General features: G+C 38.2%; 1 protein-coding gene across 7 annotated transcripts in view; it reads left to right on the top strand.

Annotated features, from left to right (window-relative positions):
• Positions 1 to 15,266, top strand: part of MAPK6 (mitogen-activated protein kinase 6) — a 50,464-nt gene extending 35,198 nt beyond the window's left edge. For 6 of the 7 annotated variants that reach the window (XM_019804452.2, XM_034660969.1, XM_034660970.1 and 3 more), the window contains 3 exons: positions 4,610 to 4,774; positions 10,632 to 10,833; positions 13,012 to 14,113. In XM_019804452.2, coding sequence (XP_019660011.1) covers positions 4,610 to 4,774; positions 10,632 to 10,833; positions 13,012 to 14,113 — 1,469 coding nt within the window. Of the gene's footprint in view, positions 1 to 4,609; positions 4,775 to 10,631; positions 10,834 to 13,011 lie in introns of all 7 variants that reach the window. The other variant, XM_002923840.4, reaches the window with a different exon arrangement.
• The last annotated feature ends 4,698 nt before the right edge of the window (positions 15,267 to 19,964 follow it).

The following is a 19,964-nucleotide window of genomic DNA, read 5'->3' as shown; positions in this document are numbered from 1 at the left end:
AGGGCCAGAATACTTAGAAAGTAGGCAGAGGAATTTCCATTTGGAGAACTAGGAAATAGTAGGGTACTGAAAGATTTTTTAGTTAGAGCAGTGACATGATGGTGATTTAGGTCTTTTTCTCTCTTTTGACATTACTGTTTTTCCTCTCTAACCAATCTTAGTGTGGCCCTCCCACCACTTCTAGATTGTGCTAAGAGCAGAAGAAAGGGAATGGAGCAGGGTCTGCTTACAAAAGTAGGATTAATAAAAGAAAGATAAGGGTGCATAGGAGAGCATTATTGAAAAAAGGATGGTATGCATAAATGCACTTAAATTTTTTGTAATGCTGATACTTTGTGCACCGCTCAGCTTACATAACATTAACTAATCTTTTGTAGTTTCCCCCCTAAATTTATCTGAAATTTCTTCTGTGATGTGTGATTAGTAATTAAATTTCAATTTACCAGACTTTGAGAAAATACCTGGAAACTAAACGGTTGAGTGGATTGAATTTTTTCCCTAGGAACAGTAGTGTAATTGGAGGTTATATTCCTGATATATTCAGGTACCTTCCAACATATAAAATAATTTTTGTATTACTTGTTGCTTCATGACCAACTACATCAAAGCACACTGGCTTAAACAATAAACATTTGTTATCTCCACGTTTGTATGGGTCAGGAATTGGGAGGTGACTTAGCTAGGTGGTTCTCGCTCAGATTTGCTTAGTCAAGATGTTGTAGTCAAGGGCCTACACTGATCTGAAGGCTTTACTGGGGCAGGAAAGATCTACTTCTAGATAGATTTTTTTTTTTTAAGATTTTATTTATTTATTTGACAGAGGGAGTGAGCAAGCACAAGCAGCAGGGGCAGAGGGAGCAAAAGGCTCCCCATCAAGCAGGGAGCCTAACATGGGGCTCGATACCAGGACCCTGAGATCATGATCTGAGCCGAAGGCACATGCTTAACCTATTGAACCACCCAGGCACCTACCCCCCCACCTTGCCCGCCCTTTTTTTCCATTTCTAGATAGCTTACTCACATCGCTGTTAGCAGGAGGCCTCAGTTTATCACCATGCAGGCTTCTCTATAGGATTGCTTGAGTGTCTTCACAATATTGTAGCTGGCTTTCCCCATAATGCTCTCTCAAAGAGAGCAAGGAGAAAGCTGCTTTATCTTTTTTAAAAAAAAAAGTCCTATCAATATGTAATTCAAATGCCGACAGTTCACCCATTTGAAGTGTACAGTTGAGTATTTTTTAGTATCTTCACAGGATTGTATAGCCATCTAATTTTAGAACATTTTTGTTCCCCTCCCCCAGAAGATACCCTGTAACCATTAGCATTCACTTCGCATTTCCCCCTTCTTCCAGCTCCTGGCAAACACTAATCTACTTTATGTCTCTATAGATGTGCCTGTTCTGGACTTGCATATAAATAAATCATATAACTTGTGGTCTTATGACTGGCCTCTTTCACTTAGCATAATATTTTGGAGGTTCATCCATGTTATAACATGTATCAGTTCGTCATCTTTTTATGGCCAAATAATTCCACTCTGTGTATATGTCATGCTTTGTTTATTCATTCATCAGTTTATGGAAATTTGGGTTTTTTTGTTCTTTTTGGTTATTAATGATGCTACTATATGTACATAAGGGTACAGTTTTTGTGTAGATGTATGTTTTCCATTCTGTTGGGTGTGTATACACTTAAGAATGGAATTACTGTGTCATATGATAACTCTTTAACTATTTTTGAAGAAATGCCAGACCATTTTCCAAAGTACTCGTAACACTTTACATTCTCACCAGTCCTGTATGAGGCTTCCGATTTCTCCACATTCTCACCAACAATTATTTAAAGTGTAGTCTATCTTATAGTTGTCTTTTTGAATATGAAGTAGTACCTCGTGGTTTTGATTTGCATTTCTCTGATGACTAATAATGTCGAACATTGGAAATTTGTCTATCTTTTTTGGAGAAATCCAGATCCATTGCCTATTTTTAAATTGGGTTGTTTGTGTTTTACAATTGAGGTATAAGAGTTCTTTACATATTATGGATACTAGTCACTTAATGATTTGAATGTATTTTCTCCCATTCTGTGGGTTATCTTTATACTTTCTTGTTGGTGTCTTTTGAAGCACAAAAGCTTTTTAAATTCTGATGAAGTCCAATTTATCTATTTTTTTTTCTTTTGTCACTTAGCTTTTGGTGTCATACCTATAAAATTATTGCCTGACCCCCTGAGAACTTAATACTTTTAAATTAGGTCTGTGATCCATTTTGAGCTAATTTTTGTTTATGGTGTGAGGTAGGGCTTCAGCTTGATTCTTTTGCATGTGGGTACCTAGTAGTCCAAGCACCATTTGTTGAAAAGATTATTCTTTCTCCATTGAATTGTTTTGACCCTAAATGCAACATACCTTTTTGTGTCCTAGACTTAAATGTGACATAGTCATTTCAGCTTTATTCAAGGGGAGGAGAATTGGATTCTACTTTTTGAAGGGAAGAGGACCAAAGAATTTATGGACATTTTTTTTTTTTTAAGTAGGGTCCACACCCAACTTGGGACTTGAACTCACCACCCTGAGATCAAGAGTCGCATGCTCTACTGACTGAGTCAGTCAGGCACCCCACATTTATTTTATTTTTATTTATTTAAGGAGGTTCCACGCCCAGCACCACACGTAGGGCTTGAACTCATGATCCAGAGATCAAGAATCACAGGCTCTACTGGATGAGCCAGCCAGGCACCCAAATTTGTGGACATACTTTAATGCTACCACAATAATATTTTATCAGGAAAACTAATTTATTTAAAATTGTTAGATCATGCTCTAAGTCATTTGAAATGGGGTCAAAGCTTAACTGCTGTATTAATTATACGAAGGTAATCTATTTTTAAATGTTCAGCATATTCAGAATTGTTCAAGTATAGCAATAAAAATAATTGGTTTAAGAAACACATTTAAATAACATAATTTTGATCTTAAACCCATGTAAACTTTAAACAGTTAATGGGAATTGTTTGTGAAATGATTTGAAAGATCCAGTTTTAGTTCCCTTCTGCTTTATTGGTAGATTTGTGAACCATTCAGTAAAAGCAGCATGAGGGCGATCTGTTTATTAGGTATAGGCTCCAAATGAACAGAGCAGTAAAAGGCGCGGATTAAGATGTCTAATAGCATCTCAAATTTAACCTATCGGAAACTGAACTCCTGATATTTCTCCCTCATATTTTCTTTTTCTGCTGTCTTCCTCATGTTAGTAAACCAGATCCACTTTTTAGTTGCTGAGGCAGAAATCTTGGCTTCATCGTACACTTCTGTCAGTGCAGATTCTTTGGGCTCTTCCTTTGAAATATATTCAGAATCCAACTGCTTGTTATTATCTCTATCACCGCCCACCTCCCCACAGTTCAGTCAACCATTACGTTTCTCCTGGTCTAATGCAGGATTTAACTGCCTTTTCTGCTTTAATATTTGCTCTCTGTAGCCTGGTTACCACGTAGCAGCCATAGGAGTTCTCCGAAAACATAAATTAGAACATGCCATTGTTCTGCTTGAAGCTCTGTAATATCTCCCTATCAAATTCAGGGTAAAGCAAACCTTTGTGTTCTGGTACTACTTCATCTTCTAATACCCCCCACCCCAGCCACTCTATTTCAGCTACACTTAACCTACATGCTGTTTCTTAGACACACCAAGCCCACTCTGCTCTGAGCCTTTGTGCCTTTTCCCATCTTCCTCAAACTCCCTTCCTCCATATGAATGCATGGTGTGTTCCCCCAGCGTCCTCAGTTTTCAGCTTCTCACTGAGGCCTTCCTTGGTCATCTTGTATTAATTAGCAGTTCTTTCCATAAAGTGCTCTTTATCCTCCCTGCTTACTCTGTTTTTCTTCATAGCATTAGTCACCATTTGACATAAATATTGACAGAGTATTATCTGTCTTCTTCCACTAGATCGTAAGCTCCATGAAGGCAGGGACTTGGTCTCTTTCGCTTCACAGTTGTATTTTAAAGTGCTTGCTTATAGTAGGTACTCAAGAAAAATTTAGAGGTTGAATGGATTCTAGAAATCCGTGGAAAAGCAAATGAATTTTTAGTCACCATTTAGCTTTTAAAGTTCCCCCTATTATTTATTTCTTTAACGGTGGTCCTGAAATGCTATCTGAGCCTAACCCACAACTATAAAACTTTTTGTAGTGCAAATCTAGTCCAACCCTCCATTTTACTGAAGATGAAATGAAGTCATTACCATGCTAAGTATTCCCAGAGGTAACTGGCTAGTTAATTAGTGGTATAGCCAAGACTAGAATCCATGTCTCTTGAATCCCAATGCATTGCTTTTTTCACTTTTTGATAGGCTAAACCTTAAAGGGTCAGTTTCTTATGGAAACAAAGCAGCCAGAAGTAAATATGTCAGTGAGCAGACATAGATACACTTTTTGAAGATCAATGATATTCAAAGCAAAGAAACCTGATGGTTAAGAAGTCAGTTAATCTTTTCCTCCCAGTGGTCATTGCAGTATTTTAGTTTCCTATAGCTTTAGAATGTTTGTTGCCAGTAAGTAAACATTGAGAAATGTGTTTGTTTATATTGTATTTGATGTGTATTTAATCTCAGGTGCACATGAACTTGAACAGATGCAGCTGATTTTAGAATCTATTCCTGTCGTACACGAGGAAGACCGTCAGGAGCTTCTCAGCGTAATTCCAGTTTACATTAGAAATGACATGACTGAGCCACACAAACCTTTAACTCAGCTGCTTCCAGGAATTAGTCGAGAAGGTATTGTTACCATCATGTAATGGGGTGGATGGGCGTGTGTGTGTGTGTGCGTGCGCAGCGCACACAAGCAGGGTCTGTGTATCCCAAATAGTCTTTAGACACTGGCTCTTAGGCTGGAATCTGTTTCTTTGTTCCTCTGAATGATTTTTCAGGTTCCGTAAAGTGTATTCCTCTCCTGGTTCTAACTGCATCTACTTTTTCAGCTTACACCTCTGATCTCATCTACCATAGGCGACCATCTGGAGTCACTGTCCCTCACTAAGCTAAAATGGAGTTTTCTGAGGGTTATATTTTAAGTAAGTGTGGATATGAATATGAGTGTGATCTAGAGATGAAAGAGTAAATGGAGTTGGTGAAAGCAAAGGCTTCAGGGCAAGGAAGAGATGGAGAAAAGAGCAGAGCTCTGTATGAGCAAACACATTACATAAGAGTTTGCAGATTTTGTGTTAGGAATATTAGGTGCTAAATGCGAGAGTTTGTGCAAGCTTGAAAGGAATAGAAACTTGGAGAGAATCAAAACTTTGTTGACCACTAAAGCAAATAATTTCATGTCTCAGAGTGATATGTCTTTAGGATTTGTTGCTATAAATAATACACAAAAGTCTTTAACTCTTGTAGTAGTTACCTGTAATGAGATAATTTTTTTTTCTTTTTAGGATTTTAGTTTTAAGTAATCTCGCTACCCAGTGTGGGGGCTTGAACTCACAACCCTGAGATTAGGAGGTGCATGCTCTACCGACTGAGCCAGCCAGGCACCCCAGGATAACATTTTTTTAAGGAAGAGAGTTAGACATGAGGAACATCTTTCTTAAAAGTTGATTGTGTCTTATATCTTTAAGAATTATATTAAGATGCATCAATGTCAGGATTGTGTAGTTCTTTGATGAATCAACAAGTTAGGGATATATAGTTTTCTAACTGTCTTGAAGTTTGTCTGAATTATGTATCCCTTATTCATAATACCCACTCTGATCATTATATGTGGTTCAGGTTATTGTGTATCAAAGTGTTTTTGTTGTGTTTTTTAAAAAGATTTTATTTATTTATTTGAGAGAGAGAGCATGTGAGGGGGGAAGGGTCAGCGGAGAAGCAGACTTCCTGGGACTCCAGGATCATGACCTGAGCTGAAGGCAGTCGCTTAACCAACTGAACCACCCAGGCGTCCACATCAAAGTGTTTTAAAATTGCAAGTGTTTGGGGGCACCTTGGTGGCTTAGTCAGTTAAGTGTCTGACTCTTGATCTCAGCCCAGGTCTTGATCTCAGGGTTGGTCAAGCCTTCACGTTAGGCTCCATGCTGGGCGTGGAGCCTACTTAAAAATACCTAAGTGAAGTGGCGAGTGTTTTGAGAAATAGGCACGGGATGGCAAAATCATAAAGACATTTTTTGTTTTTCTCAAATGTGCTTAAAACTCATGTAGTAAATGCCTGAGTAAAAAGGAAGCAGCTGTATTTAATTTCAGCAAGTTTTTCAGGCTTCCTTTTCAGTAGTTCTACATTCCTAACCGGACTTCAAGTCTATCTTCACAATCAGTTTCCAGTGCTGGTTATCTTGCTCCTGACCTTGGAGCCACTGTCACATGACATCCATGTTCATAACTGAACAGTAGTCACATAGCATTTGATTGTGCCTCAGAATCCTCTGTGGGAGCTCTTTAGGTCAGAATTCAGAAGTGGGGCGGGGAGCAGAGCGTGTGTCTTATTTTTTTAAATTTATTTATTTATTTGAAAGAGAGAGTGTGTGTGCATGTGAGCAGGGGGGAGGGTAGAGAGAAAGGGAGAAGCAGACTCTTTGCTGAGCGTGGAGCCTGACACACAGGGCTCGATCCCATGACCCCAAGATCATGACCCAAGCCGAAATCAGGAATCGGATGCTCACACCGACTGAGCCATCCAGGCACCCCCTGCTACAGGTATATAAAACCCTCTGCAGGTATGGCCCTGCTCAGCCAGGTTGAGCGTCAGGAATAACCTTGATTGCCTTTGGAGTCATTGTTGCTGTTGCTATGTCTTCAAAAGAGGCAAGCTAGTAATGTAGGACATTGCTGTCGAAGCATTTACAGTCTAGTCAAATTTGAATCTTCTTTTTCCCTACCCTCATTAGGGTTGGGATCATGTCTTAGCTGCGAACCAATTTGAATATTTGGCTGATGGCTGGAATTATTCATAATGCATTAAATGTATCTTTGATAATGGGTTAATTAACCATCAGGCAAAGATCCTTGGTATTCATAAGTGGCAGAGCTATGCTCACATAGAAGTGTAATGCAGAGTTTTTAAAGTTCCTGAGACTAGAGATTTACTATGTAGATATGTTCCATACCAGTTTCTTCTTGATTAATGTTGGAGTTTCACTTTTGGGCAGAACATATTCTGAGGCAATGGGGACTTAGGAAGAATAATACATGTTCTTTTCTCACATGTTCATGATCTTTAGAGGGAAAAAAACAAAACAATATGAAGTACTTATGAATTAACACATTAAGATGATTAGGAACCCTAGTGGTCTTCCGTCTTTACATGAAATATCCTTTTTCATTTTCCTCCATACTTACCTCTCATCCTCCCTTTTGCTGTAGTTTACCATGTATTTCTGTATCTTAGCATACTTCAGCACCATCATAGCAAATAGATTGATTTCCTTTAGAGCAGTGCTGTCCAATAGAACTTTCTGCAATTATGGAAATAGTCTACATATGCATATACTGCATGCACTTGGGAGCTCAGCTTGGGGCTAATTTCTTTCTTACATCTTCCTGCTGTCTACAGTTCCCAAATGCTTGGGATTTTAGAGTATATTCCTCTTGCGTAGTTGGATATATATTTCCCTTCCCTCTGAGAATGGTGATTGTGCTGGGTCAGCCCTTTATAACTCTGTGCCTTAGAGTCTCTCTTGCCTTGAGACACAAGGACCTGGACTAATTAAGATGGACTCTTTTGCAAGAGAACCAAGAATAGCTTGATGTATTGTGAAATGACTTTCTAGATTAGGGTAATATAATAGGAGGGGGTTAAAGGCGAGGAGAGGAAGAGGCCTCAGCCCTGGGCCCCTGAAGGGCATGATGAGTAGCAATGAGCCTTAGGTTTCGTCAGTCGTTATTGGAATGATTTGAGGATTGAATGAGATAATGTATATGAAAGCACTTTGTAAAATATAAAGGGCTATAAAAAAATCTGTTGTTTACATTAGTGAGAAATTAGGAATTGAGAATAGTGTCCTTTCTAGAGTACAGCTTAGTTTTAGAGAGGACTGTCTTTTCCTTTGAGACAGAGGTAAGAATAAGAGGATGTATGACAGGTCATAGTGAAGAAGTAGGGATTAAGGTAAATATGAAGTGGGTTTAGATATGATAAAGATTGAGAACATAAAGAGATAGTGTAGAACATTGCTGAGCAATAGAATAGCAAAGGCCAAATTGCAGTTCTGTAATATAAATTTGTAGTGAGGTAGGTGTGTGTGTGTGTGTGTGTGGTTTGTGCATTGAGCTTTCATTAGTACTGTATGACTAGGAACAGGGAAAGTAGATTGGGGAAATGATTCACAGTTGAGGATTGATACACAAGTGTGTGGTGGTATAAGGGCAACCTTCAGGCTGGTGCCAGGTGTGGTTCAGGATGGGTTAGGAGCTTATGAGCTAAGTTAGTGGAAAGAATTGAGTGTGTGGCAGGTAGCTCTTCCAAAGCCCTAAAGTGATCAAGTGAATTTGTGTGTTATGTTGGAGTGTGATTGATGTGAAACAGATCAACAAATTAGTACAATAGCTAGTCAGTGAGCTAAGGGAAGGAAAGGGGAAAGGATTTTTTATTAAGCACTAGACACTATGTTTTACATTTAATTTTTATACCTTATATCTGTCTCTGTTTCCATTTTATACATGAAAAAACCGAAGTTCAGCAAGTTCAACCTGTCTAGCCCTTTACTACTAGTAAGTAATTCATTTAAGCTAGTGAGTAGGAGAGGTGAGATTATGACCTATATAGTATTAGGTTGAACCATATGAAATTGCTGTTATTTGACCATTTTTGACTGATAAAAATAGAAGTTTCATATGGTTCAACTTAATATATTCTTTTTCTTTGTAACTGACCATAGTATGAGATGGGGGTACATTTCACATATTTACTGTGTTTACTGAGTGTCTTTTTTTTTTTAATGTAAATACATGATTTTATTTATTTATTTATATATATATATATTTTGTTTTCTTAACATATAATGTATTATTTGTTTCAGGGGTACAGGTCTGTGATTCATCAGTCTTACACAGTTCACAGCGCTCACCATAACGCATAACCTTCCCAATGTCCATCACTCAGCCAGCCCATCCCTCCCACCCTCCTCCAATCCAGCAACCCTCAGTTTGTTTCCTGAGATTAAGAGTCTCTCATGGTTTGTCTCCCTGTCTGGTTTTGTCTTGTTTCATTTTTTCCTCTCTTTCCCTGTGATCCTCTGCCTTGTTTCTCAAATTCCACATATCAGTGAGATCATATGATAATTGTCTTTTCCCGATTGACTTATTTTGCTTAGCATAATACCCTCTAGTTCTATCCACGTTGTTGCAAATGGCAAGATTTCATTTTTTTGATGGCTGTGTGAGGTGGTATCTCATTGTGGTTTTGATTTGTATTTCCGTGATGCTGAGTGATGTTGAGCACTTTTTCATGTGTCTTTTGGCCATTTGGATGTCTTCTTTGAGGAAGTGTCTGTTCATGTCTTCTGCCCATTTCTTGATTGGATTATTTGTTCCTTGGGTGTTAAGTTTGATAAGTTCTTTATAGATTTTGGATAGTAGCGCTTGCCCTTTATCTGATATGTGGTTTGCAAATATCTTCTCCCATTCTGTCCATTGTCTTTTGGTTTTGTTGACTGTTTCCTTTGCTGTGCAAAAGCTTTTTATCTTGATGAAGTACCAGTAGTTCATTTTTGCCCTTGCTTCCCTTGCCTTTGGCTATGTGTCTAGGAGGAAGTTGCCGCAGCTGAGGTTCAAGAGGTTGCTGCCTGTGTTCTCCTCAAGGATTTTGATAGATTCGTATCTCACATTTAGGTCTTTCATCCATTTTGAGTCTATTTTTGTGTACGGTGTAAGGAAATGGTCCAGTTTTATTCTTCCGCATGTGGCTGTCGAAGTTTCCCAACACCATTTGTTGAAGAGACTCTTTTTTCCATTGGATATTCTTTCCTGCTTTGTTGAAGATTAGTTGACCATAGAGTTGAGGGTCCATTTCTGGGCTCTCTGTTCTGTTCCATTGATCTATGTGTCTGTTTTTGTGCCAGTACCGTACTGTCTCTATGATTACAGCTTTGTAATAGAGCTTGAAGTCCGGAATTGTGATGCCACCAGCTTTGCTTTTCTTCTTCAACATTCCTCTGGCTAATCAGAGTCTTTTCTGGTTCCATACAAATTTTAGGATTATTTGTTGCATTTCTGTGAAAAAAGTTGATGGTATTTTGATAGAGATTGCGTTAAATGCGTAGATTGCTCTAGGTAGCATAAGCATTTTAACAATATTCTTCCAGTCCAGGAGTATGGAATGTTTTTCCATTTCTTTATGTCTTCTTCAGTTTCTTTCATGAGTATTCTGTAGTTTCTGAGTACAGATTCTTTGCCTCTTTGGTTGGTTAGATTTATTCCTAGGTATCTTATGGATTGGGGTGCAATTGCAAAGGGGATCGACTCCCTAATTTCTCTTCTTCAGTCTCATTGTTCGTTCTTTTCTTTTTAATCTGTAAATTAAGTAAATTAGTTTTATTTGTCTGATAAACTTGAATTTACCTTTTAATTATATAATCTCTTTTTTTCCTTCATTGGTTGGTCGACCTCCAGTACAGTTAAGGTGTTTTATCCCTTTCTTTTGCAGCACTGGATTTCCTGGAACAAATTTTGACATTTAGCCCAATGGATCGGTTGACTGCAGAAGAAGCGCTTTCCCATCCTTACATGAGCATATATTCTTTTCCAATGGATGAGCCAATTTCAAGTCATCCTTTTCATATTGAAGATGAAGTTGATGATATTCTGCTTATGGATGAAACTCATAGTCATATTTATAACTGGGAAAGGTAAAGTGATCCTAAGTTAGAAAAATATCGTTTATTGTATTTTCACAATGCGGAGTACTGACTTTTGTATGATTGTGGCCCATTTATTGTATTTTCAATAAACCATAATGCAGTGAGTTTTATTTTAAATTATGTAGAACAAGACAGTGTAGATGTCTTAAAAATTTAGTAGTAGTCTCTTTGGGTTTCTGCTAAACTTATTAATATCTTTGAATAACATTTATATAATTTAAATACTTAGTAGTTACTGGTTAGGATATACATAATGGGAAAATGTAAATTCACTTTGAAACATTTTCAAAGCCATTAAGGCATGTTTAGTTGTTAACAAATATAAGGTCCTTTAAACATGAGGGTTGAAGGTTGGAAATCTGAACCATTTTAAGCTATTGCTTTTATAAATGTCACAGATTTTTTTTTTAAGATTTTGGGTGACAAGACTGAACCTTATCCAAATAGGTATCTCCGTAATGTCTCAAATTTTTACATAAAATCTCTTGCATCTTAGGATAGAAATTATTTTGATTCACGGTATATGCTATTCAAATGTTTTCCTAATGACGCAGAGTAACTTGGGCTGCTTGAACATGGGTTCAGTATAAGAGACTCTTCTATTTTGAACAGTATAAAATATCAAAGTGGATAACATTATGCATTTTAGTTAAAGATTTTTTCCCTCAGCTTTCTTTTAGCATTTCTAAATTCCCGGGGAAATTTAAATATAATTTTGCTTCAAAGTAGGATCATAGCATATAATAATCAATATTATTTTTAAAGATTTTGTTTAGACAGCATGAACTTGGGGAGCTGCAGAGGGGGAGGGAGTGGGAGAAAGAATCTATCAAGCAGACTCTGCTCTGAGTGCATAGCCCCACCTGGGGCTTGATCTCACAACCCCAGGATCATGAGCTGAGCTGAAACCAGGAGTCTGAAGCTTCAACTCACTAAGCCACCTAGGCACCCCATGAATCAATATTACTTAAAATCTTCAGGTAATTTTGATATTTAGCCAGGTGTCAGAGTCACTAATGACAGTCTTAAAACTTTAAAATTTCATGTATCTCTGTGTTTAAAAGAACAGTATTTAATAATAATTACAGAAGTAGTTAAAATTAGTTTGTTTAGTCATTGCATTTTTTCCCTCCTAAAATGTTGGGGTATTTGTATGTTTACACATCTGGCAGTGACCTGTTGGTCCACATGAACGTTTCTACTGTCTACGTACAGTTCTTTCATACATACTCAAATGTCTTCCAATCTCTTTTCTAATCCCTCCTCCCCATTCCCCAACTGTGTGTGTGTGTGTGTGTGTGTGTGTGAGAGAGAGAGAGAGAGAGAGAGAGAGAGAGAGAGTGTGTCTGTGAGCCTGCCTCTATTTGGGCATGGAATGGCTACCTTGCTGTGATGTCGATAAGAGGATACCACATTCAGTAGTACATGTACATGGAGAGGTTTTTTTTTTTCTCTATTTGTGATGAATTCCAGTAAGCCTTCCTCTGTTCTAGTCTAACTTGTTACCAGGAGAGTGAAAATCTGTAAGAGACCTGATTGAGATTAGAGGTAGCTATTTTGTGGCCACAAAGTATTTTTTCTCTGTATAAAACTGTTGGAATTGAATTGTTGACATGGCAGCCACTCCGTTGTTTATCTCCAGTTGTCTTTGAAGGTGAATGAAAAATAGAATAGAGAAAAGACTGGGGCACCTGGGTGGCACAGCGGTTAAGCATCTGCCTTCGGCTCAGGGCGTGATCCTGGAGTTGTGGGATCGAGCCCCACATCAGGCTCCTCCGCTATGAGCCTGCTTCTCCCTCTCCCACTCCCCCTGCTTGTGTTCCCTCTCTTGCTGGCTATCTCTATCTCTGTCGAAAAAATAAATAAAATCTTTAAAAAAAAAAAAAAAAGAATAGAGAAAAGACTGAATAAGTGTGAAATGATATTTGGTCTTAAATTTAAGAATGGAGGACTCAGAATTTTACTGTAATTCAGTTTCATTGGTAATTACCAAAATTGACTATTACTTTATGTAGTAACAGATCTTACCTATCCGTTAAAGTTAAGAGTTACACTCCTATTGTCTCTGCATACACTTTGCAGAGTGCTTTCACTTAAAAGGCACTCAAATGAATTTGAAAATGAAATCCTACATCTGGACTAACATTAATGCATTAATTTTTTCAGGTACCATGATTGTCAGTTTTCAGAGCATGATTGGCCTATACATAACAACTTTGATATTGACGAAGTTCAGCTTGACCCGAGAGCTCTGTCTGATGTCACTGATGAAGAAGAAGTACAAGTTGATCCTCGAAAATATTTGGATGGAGATCGTGAAAAGTATTTGGAGGATCCCGCTTTCGATACCAATTATTCTACTGATCCTTGTTGGCAGTACCCAGATCATCATGAAAACAAATATTGTGATCTGGAGTGTAGCCATACTTGTAACTACAAAACAAGGTCATCATCATATTTAGATAACTTAGTTTGGAGAGAGAGTGAAGTTAACCATTATTATGAACCCAAGCTTATTATAGATCTTTCCAATTGGAAAGAACAAAGCAAAGAAAAGTCTGATAAGAAAGGCAAGTCAAAATGTGAGAGGAATGGATTGGTTAAAGCCCAGATAGCTCTAGAGGAAGCATCACAGCAACTGGCTGAAAAAGAAAGGGAAAAGAATCAGGGATTTGACTTTGATTCCTTTATTGCAGGAACTATTCAGCTGAGTTCACAACATGAGCCTGCTGATGTTGTTGATAAATTAAATGACTTGAATAGCTCCGTGTCCCAACTAGAATTGAAAAGTTTGATATCAAAGTCAGTAAGCCGAGAAAAACAGGAAAAAGGAATGGCAAATTTGGCTCAGTTAGAAGCCTTGTACCAGTCTTCTTGGGATAGCCAGTTGGTGGGTGGTGGAGAGGACTGTTTTCTCATAAATCAGTTTTGTTGTGAGGTAAGGAAGGATGAACAAATTGAGAAGGAAAACACTTACACCAGTTACTTGGACAAGTTCTTTAGCAGGAAAGAAGATACCGAAATGCTAGAAACTGAGCCGGTAGAGGATGGGAAGCTTGGGGAGAGAGGGAATGAGGAAGGGTTTCTGAACAACAGTGGGGAGTTCCTCTTTAACAAGCAGCTTGAATCCATAGGCATCCCACAGTTTCATAGTCCAGTTGGGTCCCCATTGAAGTCAATACAGGCCACCTTAACACCTTCTGCTATGAAATCTTCCCCTCAGATTCCTCATAAGACATACAGCAGCATTCTGAAACATCTGAACTAAAACACTCAGCAGACATTTCTCTTTGTATTCTTCATGAAATGTGTTTGGTCTTTTTTATTACTAGTGTTTCAGTCATTTTTTTACTTGAATCATATGGTGTCATTTAGAAAGGATTTTATTAGTTCTTGGTTTTTAAAATCCAGACTTTTTTTCTACATGTGAGATGGTTTTCATTTTAACTGGCATGTCGTTTGCACACAAAAATAAAGAATAGAGCAAAATAATGCAATGCAGGAGGTGACAAAAGAAATGCACTAAGACAAGTAAAAAACATTCTCTCATAGAACAATGATCTGTTTTACAGGAAACAAAAATCTTGCCTTGAAATTTACACAGTGAGACTGTACATAATTGCATGAAAATATCTATTTTTTTCCTAAAACATTTTTCATTCATGAGTATTTTCAAGTTTTTCATACTGTACACATTTCTTAAAACACATGATACCAGCAGCAACTGAAAATGAATGCCGAATTTGGTACACATGTGTTATCTACCTCAAGGTAACAAAAGTATGTGGCAAAACATAGACCACCCATAGTGCTTCACGTATGCACTTCTATTTAGCCAGCGTTTATTGTAGTAAACTATTCTTAATAAGATTCACGCACCGTTTATAAATGTTCTGGTATGCCTTCTTTATAGTGAAGTGTTACTACATCACATCTTATTTATTTTAGCAAATCAGTATATTTTCTGTATTTAATTATAAAAAGTTAACTTAGTTTTTGAAATTTATTTGCAAATACACTTTTTCCATTTGGCACTATGGTTTGTTGCCTACTTAGCTGAATATATAATGTCAGCTCATCCTAAGGCTGTCCACGTACTTAATTTACTTAAGTATTCATTTTAAGTAAGGCGCTCACTGTGTATAGGAATTTGTATTTTGGAGGTGCTTGATCTATCTACAAAGAAACATTAGGAATTACTTTATTATAAAATGCTCCTAGAAGTCTTAACTGTGTTTATTTTTTAAAAAAACAAACAAACTGTAATGTTAGACTTGTGTGCATGGAAGTAATTAAGGTACATCATTATTGTAGTTTAAAAGTTGTACATGATAAGACATATTTTGTTTTTACTGTATGTTTTTACTGAATGATCTGTTCCCCATCCCAAGGCAAGCATGAATAAAATTAGGTTAAATGTAGCATGTGGCATTGCAGTCTCTTAGAATTTGTTTCATCTATTTTATTTTATTGAATACTGTCTGTATCTTTGGTTATCCTGTTCAAAGAAAAGGATAAATAAAACATGGCCAATGAATAAGGCTTCTGTTGAACTCTTTAGGTAATGCAGATTACCTGCTAGAAGGAATGAGAAATCACTAGCAAAACTTTTATCTAGTTCTGCTCTTTGGCATCTTTAAATTGTGGCCGTACTTTATTTTTAAGGATTTTGTTTATTAGAGCGTTCAGGCGTGGAGGGATGGGCTGAGCAGGGGCGGCGGGCGGGGTGGGGGGGGATCTCAAGCGGACTCCACGCTGAGAGTGGAGCCCAGTGCAGGGCTGGATCTCACGAGCCGGAGATCATGACCTGAGTCGAAATCAAGAGTCAGATGCTTAACTGACTGAGCCACCCAGGTGCCCCTAAATTGTGGCTGTACTTTAAACTCTGTTGGCTAAACAGCTTAAAAGAAAAAGGGTCTCCACTCAGAAACCTCTTGTCTTACCTTCACACATTACTATGGAATAAGGCTTTATATGTTTCAAAGCTGTCAGATACGTGTGCAGGCTTTGAAGGACGCAGGCAGAGGACCCTCCTTTAAATGTATTTGCTCTATGGTACATCATCCTTCCTTTGGTCAAGAACTCATCTGTTTACCTACCCAAATATAAAAGCCTTTTTCCTTTAACCTCACTTTTCTGTTTGTCTTCCATCCTTGTTTTATACAAAGCCAGTTCTATTAATATCCAGACTTCTCTCTTCCCAGTGACCTATTCATTGATTTCATTTGGTTTCACAGACCTTTAAAAAATATGAATATTTTCTGGATGAATATCAGTCACACGTTGTGAATTTGAATATATATTCCAGTTACCTTAAAAGAGCAAAGCTCTTAGAGCTGATGCTTTCAGGTTTTCACCATTGGATATGATGTTAAGCTGCAGATTTTCATACATGGTCTTTATTATTTTGAAGTAATTTCCTTCTGTTCCTACTTTGAGTGTTTTTTATTCATGAAAAGGTGTTGAATTTGGTGACATGCTTATATTGCATCTATTGAGGTGATCATGTGGTTTTTGTCCTTAATGTGGTGAATTACATTGATTAAGATTTTCCTATGTTGAACCATTCTTACATTCCAGGAATCCCACTTGGTTCCGATAGTGTAATCCTTTTAATGTGCTGTTGGATTCCGTTTGCTTAGTGTTTGGGTTTTTTTTTTAAAGGGTTTTTGTATCACTAATCAGGGATATTGATCCGTAGTTTTTTGTAACACCTCTGTTGAATTTTGGTATCCGGATAGTGCTGGCCTCATAGAATGACTTTGGAAGTACTCCCTCCTCAATTTTTGGAAGAGTTCGAGAAGAATTGTTTAACAGTTTGGTAGACTTCTCTAGTGAAGCAGTCTCGTCTGGGGCCTTTCTTTGTTGGGAGACTTTTTATTATTGATTCAGTCTCCTTACTAGTTAAAGGTCTGTTCAGATTTTTAATTTCTTCACAGTTCACTCTTGGTAGGTTGCATATTTCCAGACATTTATCCATTTCCTCTAGGTTCTCTAGTTTGTTGGCATATCATTATTCGTTACAGCCGCTTATGATCCTTCTTATTTCTGTCTCAGTTGTAGTGTGTCCTCTTCTCACTTCTGATTTATGTTGAGTCTTTTCTATTTTTTCTTAGTGTAGCTAATGGTTTGTTGATTTGATCTATTCTTTATTTCATTTCTGCTCCAATTTTTATTATTTCCTTCCTTCTAACTTTGGGTTTGTCCTTTTTCTAGTTCCTTGGCGTGATCTGAGGTCTTTTTTTTTAGGTAGACTAATTTTTTTAGAGCAGTTGTAGGTTCACAGCAAAATTAAGCACAGTGTACAAAGATTTTTGATAGGCCTACCCCCCCCTGCACATGCATAGCCCCCTGCATTATCTACATTCTTATCAGTGTGGTAACATAGGTTACAATGGACGGACCTAGATTGACATATCATTATCACCCAAAGTCCATAGTTCACATTAGGGTTTATTCTTGGTATTGTACATACTGTACGTTGAGACAAGTATAATGACATGTATCCACCCTTTTAGTATCATACGGAGTAGTTAACACCACCCTGAAAATCCTCTGTGCTTTGCCTACTCATCCCTTCCTCCCCCTTTAGCCCCAGGCAGCCACTGGTCATTTATTCTCTCCATACTCTTGCCCTTTCCAGAACGTCGTCCGATTGGAATCTTAGAGAATGCAGCCTTTTCCGACTGGCTTCTTTCACTTAGTCCTGCGCATCAGTTTGCTTGATTGTGTCTCCTAAGCCCCTTAGACTTTTTTTCACTTTTGTTCATTCTTTTTTATGTACTTCTGACTTAGTAACTTTAAATGAACGGCCTTTGAGTTCACTGATTGATCTGCTTGATCGAGTCGGATGTTGATCTCCTCTAGTGAATTTTTCAGTTCAGTTTTTGTATGCTTCAGCTCCAGAATTACTATTTGTCTATATATATATTTTTTTTTGATATTTGTTTTCTCATTTTGTTTGCACATTGTTTTCCTGATTTTGTGAAGTTATCTGTGTTCTCTTGTAGCACATTAAGCTTAAGATGATGATTTTGAATTTTGAATTTTTTATCATAATTCATAGATCTCCATTTCTTTTTGGTTGCTGAATGGAGGTTTCTTTTGGTGTCTCTGATTGGGCCATGTTTCCCTGTTTATGTACCTTGTTATTTTTTGATGTGATTTTTGCATTTGAGAAAATAGCCGCCTCTGTCTGTCTTTATAGACTGGCTTTGTACTGGGGAAGATCTTCACCAGTCAGCCCAGCTTGAGTTTCTAGGGGCATCCCAAACTTTTTGTGGGGATGTGTCATCTCTGTACTTCCTGTGTGTCATCCAGCCCCCTCCTCGCCCCAGGTTTGACAGGTTTTTTTTTAGGAGGTTGTCGGGGTCTGAGGTATTGTAGGTTCTCTGGCTTCCCAACAACCCACAAGCTTTCTCGTGTTCTCAGCGGCCCCCAGGCATCCACAGTCGTGCTTTGAGTCAGGCCAGACTGAAGCCAGTCTCTTGGGGAGCCCCCCCAAACCTGGAACACTGGATAATCTTTCTGTTCTTGTGCTTCCCTTCCAAGGGAGAAGCTGTGAGGTGGGCTTTTTGTCTCAGTCATGAGCTATGCTGGCATGAGGGAGGGACTGACATCGTTGAAAGGAAACCTCTTTTCTTACTCATTTCAGTGCACCTGTTCTTGGCTTTGAGATTGAGATTGCCCAGGAAACTGACTTCCTAACTGGCTTCTGGAGTTTTCATAAAGGAGACCATATGGGGTCTTTTTGGACCATACATTGTTAAGTCAGGGTTTCTGTGCGGTGTTGAGTTCTGGAGCTTCCTATTCTGCCATCTTATGTTCAAAAATAAGTTAGCTTATTTTCTAGCTGTTGTGCAGCTTTCTGACTTTGGGGACGATCTGTGTCGTTAGCTTTGTCATGTTACTGAACTGATGGTGTGGCATTACAACTTCTAGACCTATTTCTTAAGCTTCGATATTAGACTTAATTTGGAGTCAGTAGACCTCCCCACCCTCCCACTCCCACACTTTTTTAAATTGTTTTTTTAAATGCAATTTCAAAAATACAGAGAGGGGCGCCTGGGTGGCACAGTGGTTGGGCGTCTGCCTTCGGCTCAGGGCGTGATCGGGCATTGTGGGATCGAGCCCCACATCAGGCTCTTCTGCTGTGAGCCTGCTTCTTCCTCTCCCACTCCCCCTGCTTGTTCCCTCTCTCGCTGGCTGTCTCTATCTCTGTCGAATAAATAAATAAAATCTTTAAAAAAAAATAGAAAGTGTGGAATTAAAAATAATCTATACATCACTTGCTTTGTTTGCTCCTCTAGTGTTAATTCGCATCAGATAAACCCCAATAGATAGAATTGAATCCCTCTGTTTAACCTGCATCACATTTTCTTGCCTCTTCTCAGAGGTAGACACTTAGCTGATTTTTGTTTTTTTTAATTATTTGAGAAAGAGCAAGCATGAGGGAGAGGCAGAGGGAGAAGCAGACACCCTACTGAGCAGGGAGCCTGATGTGGGGCTCGATCCCAGGACCCTGGGATCACGACCTGAGCCGAAGGCAGATGCTTTATTGAAACGCCCCTCGCTTTGCTGAATTTTATCATTCTCATGCAGTTTTATACTTATACCTGGTTTTGTAAACATAATTTGCATGTCTTAAAATTCCATATGGCATATTGTTCATATCTTTCTGCAGCTTACACTTTTCACTCAACATGCCTCTGAAATTTAACTACATTGATACATGTAGCTCTAATTCCATTTTCACTGCCGTGTGGCAATGTTTTTATCCACTTCTTAATCACTTTTATTCACATTTTATTCAAAATGACATTTATTTTCAAAATTTTGCTCCTGTAAACGTTGGCAGTGAGAATCTTTGTGACCCATGTCGAAGAGCGTCTTTAGGGTACAGATCTAGTTGCTGGGTCCCAGAGAATGCGTATCTGCAGGTCTATGAGATGCCATATTGGGGTCCAAAATGATTGTACTGATCTGCAGTCCCACCAGCAGTGTATGAGGCTTCTTACTCATCCACACCCTCCCACACAAGAAACCAGGTCTTTTCCATTCAGTTAATCCTAGCAGGCCTGCTGCGTGTAGTTTACTTTAGCTGCAATAGGAATCGAACT

The sequence above is a fragment of the Ailuropoda melanoleuca genome, chromosome 5, assembly GCF_002007445.2.
Source record: "Ailuropoda melanoleuca isolate Jingjing chromosome 5, ASM200744v2, whole genome shotgun sequence".
Taxonomy (NCBI): Eukaryota; Metazoa; Chordata; class Mammalia; order Carnivora; family Ursidae; genus Ailuropoda; species Ailuropoda melanoleuca.
Note: the sequence above shows the minus strand (reverse complement) of the source record. Positions and strands in the feature narration are given on the sequence as shown.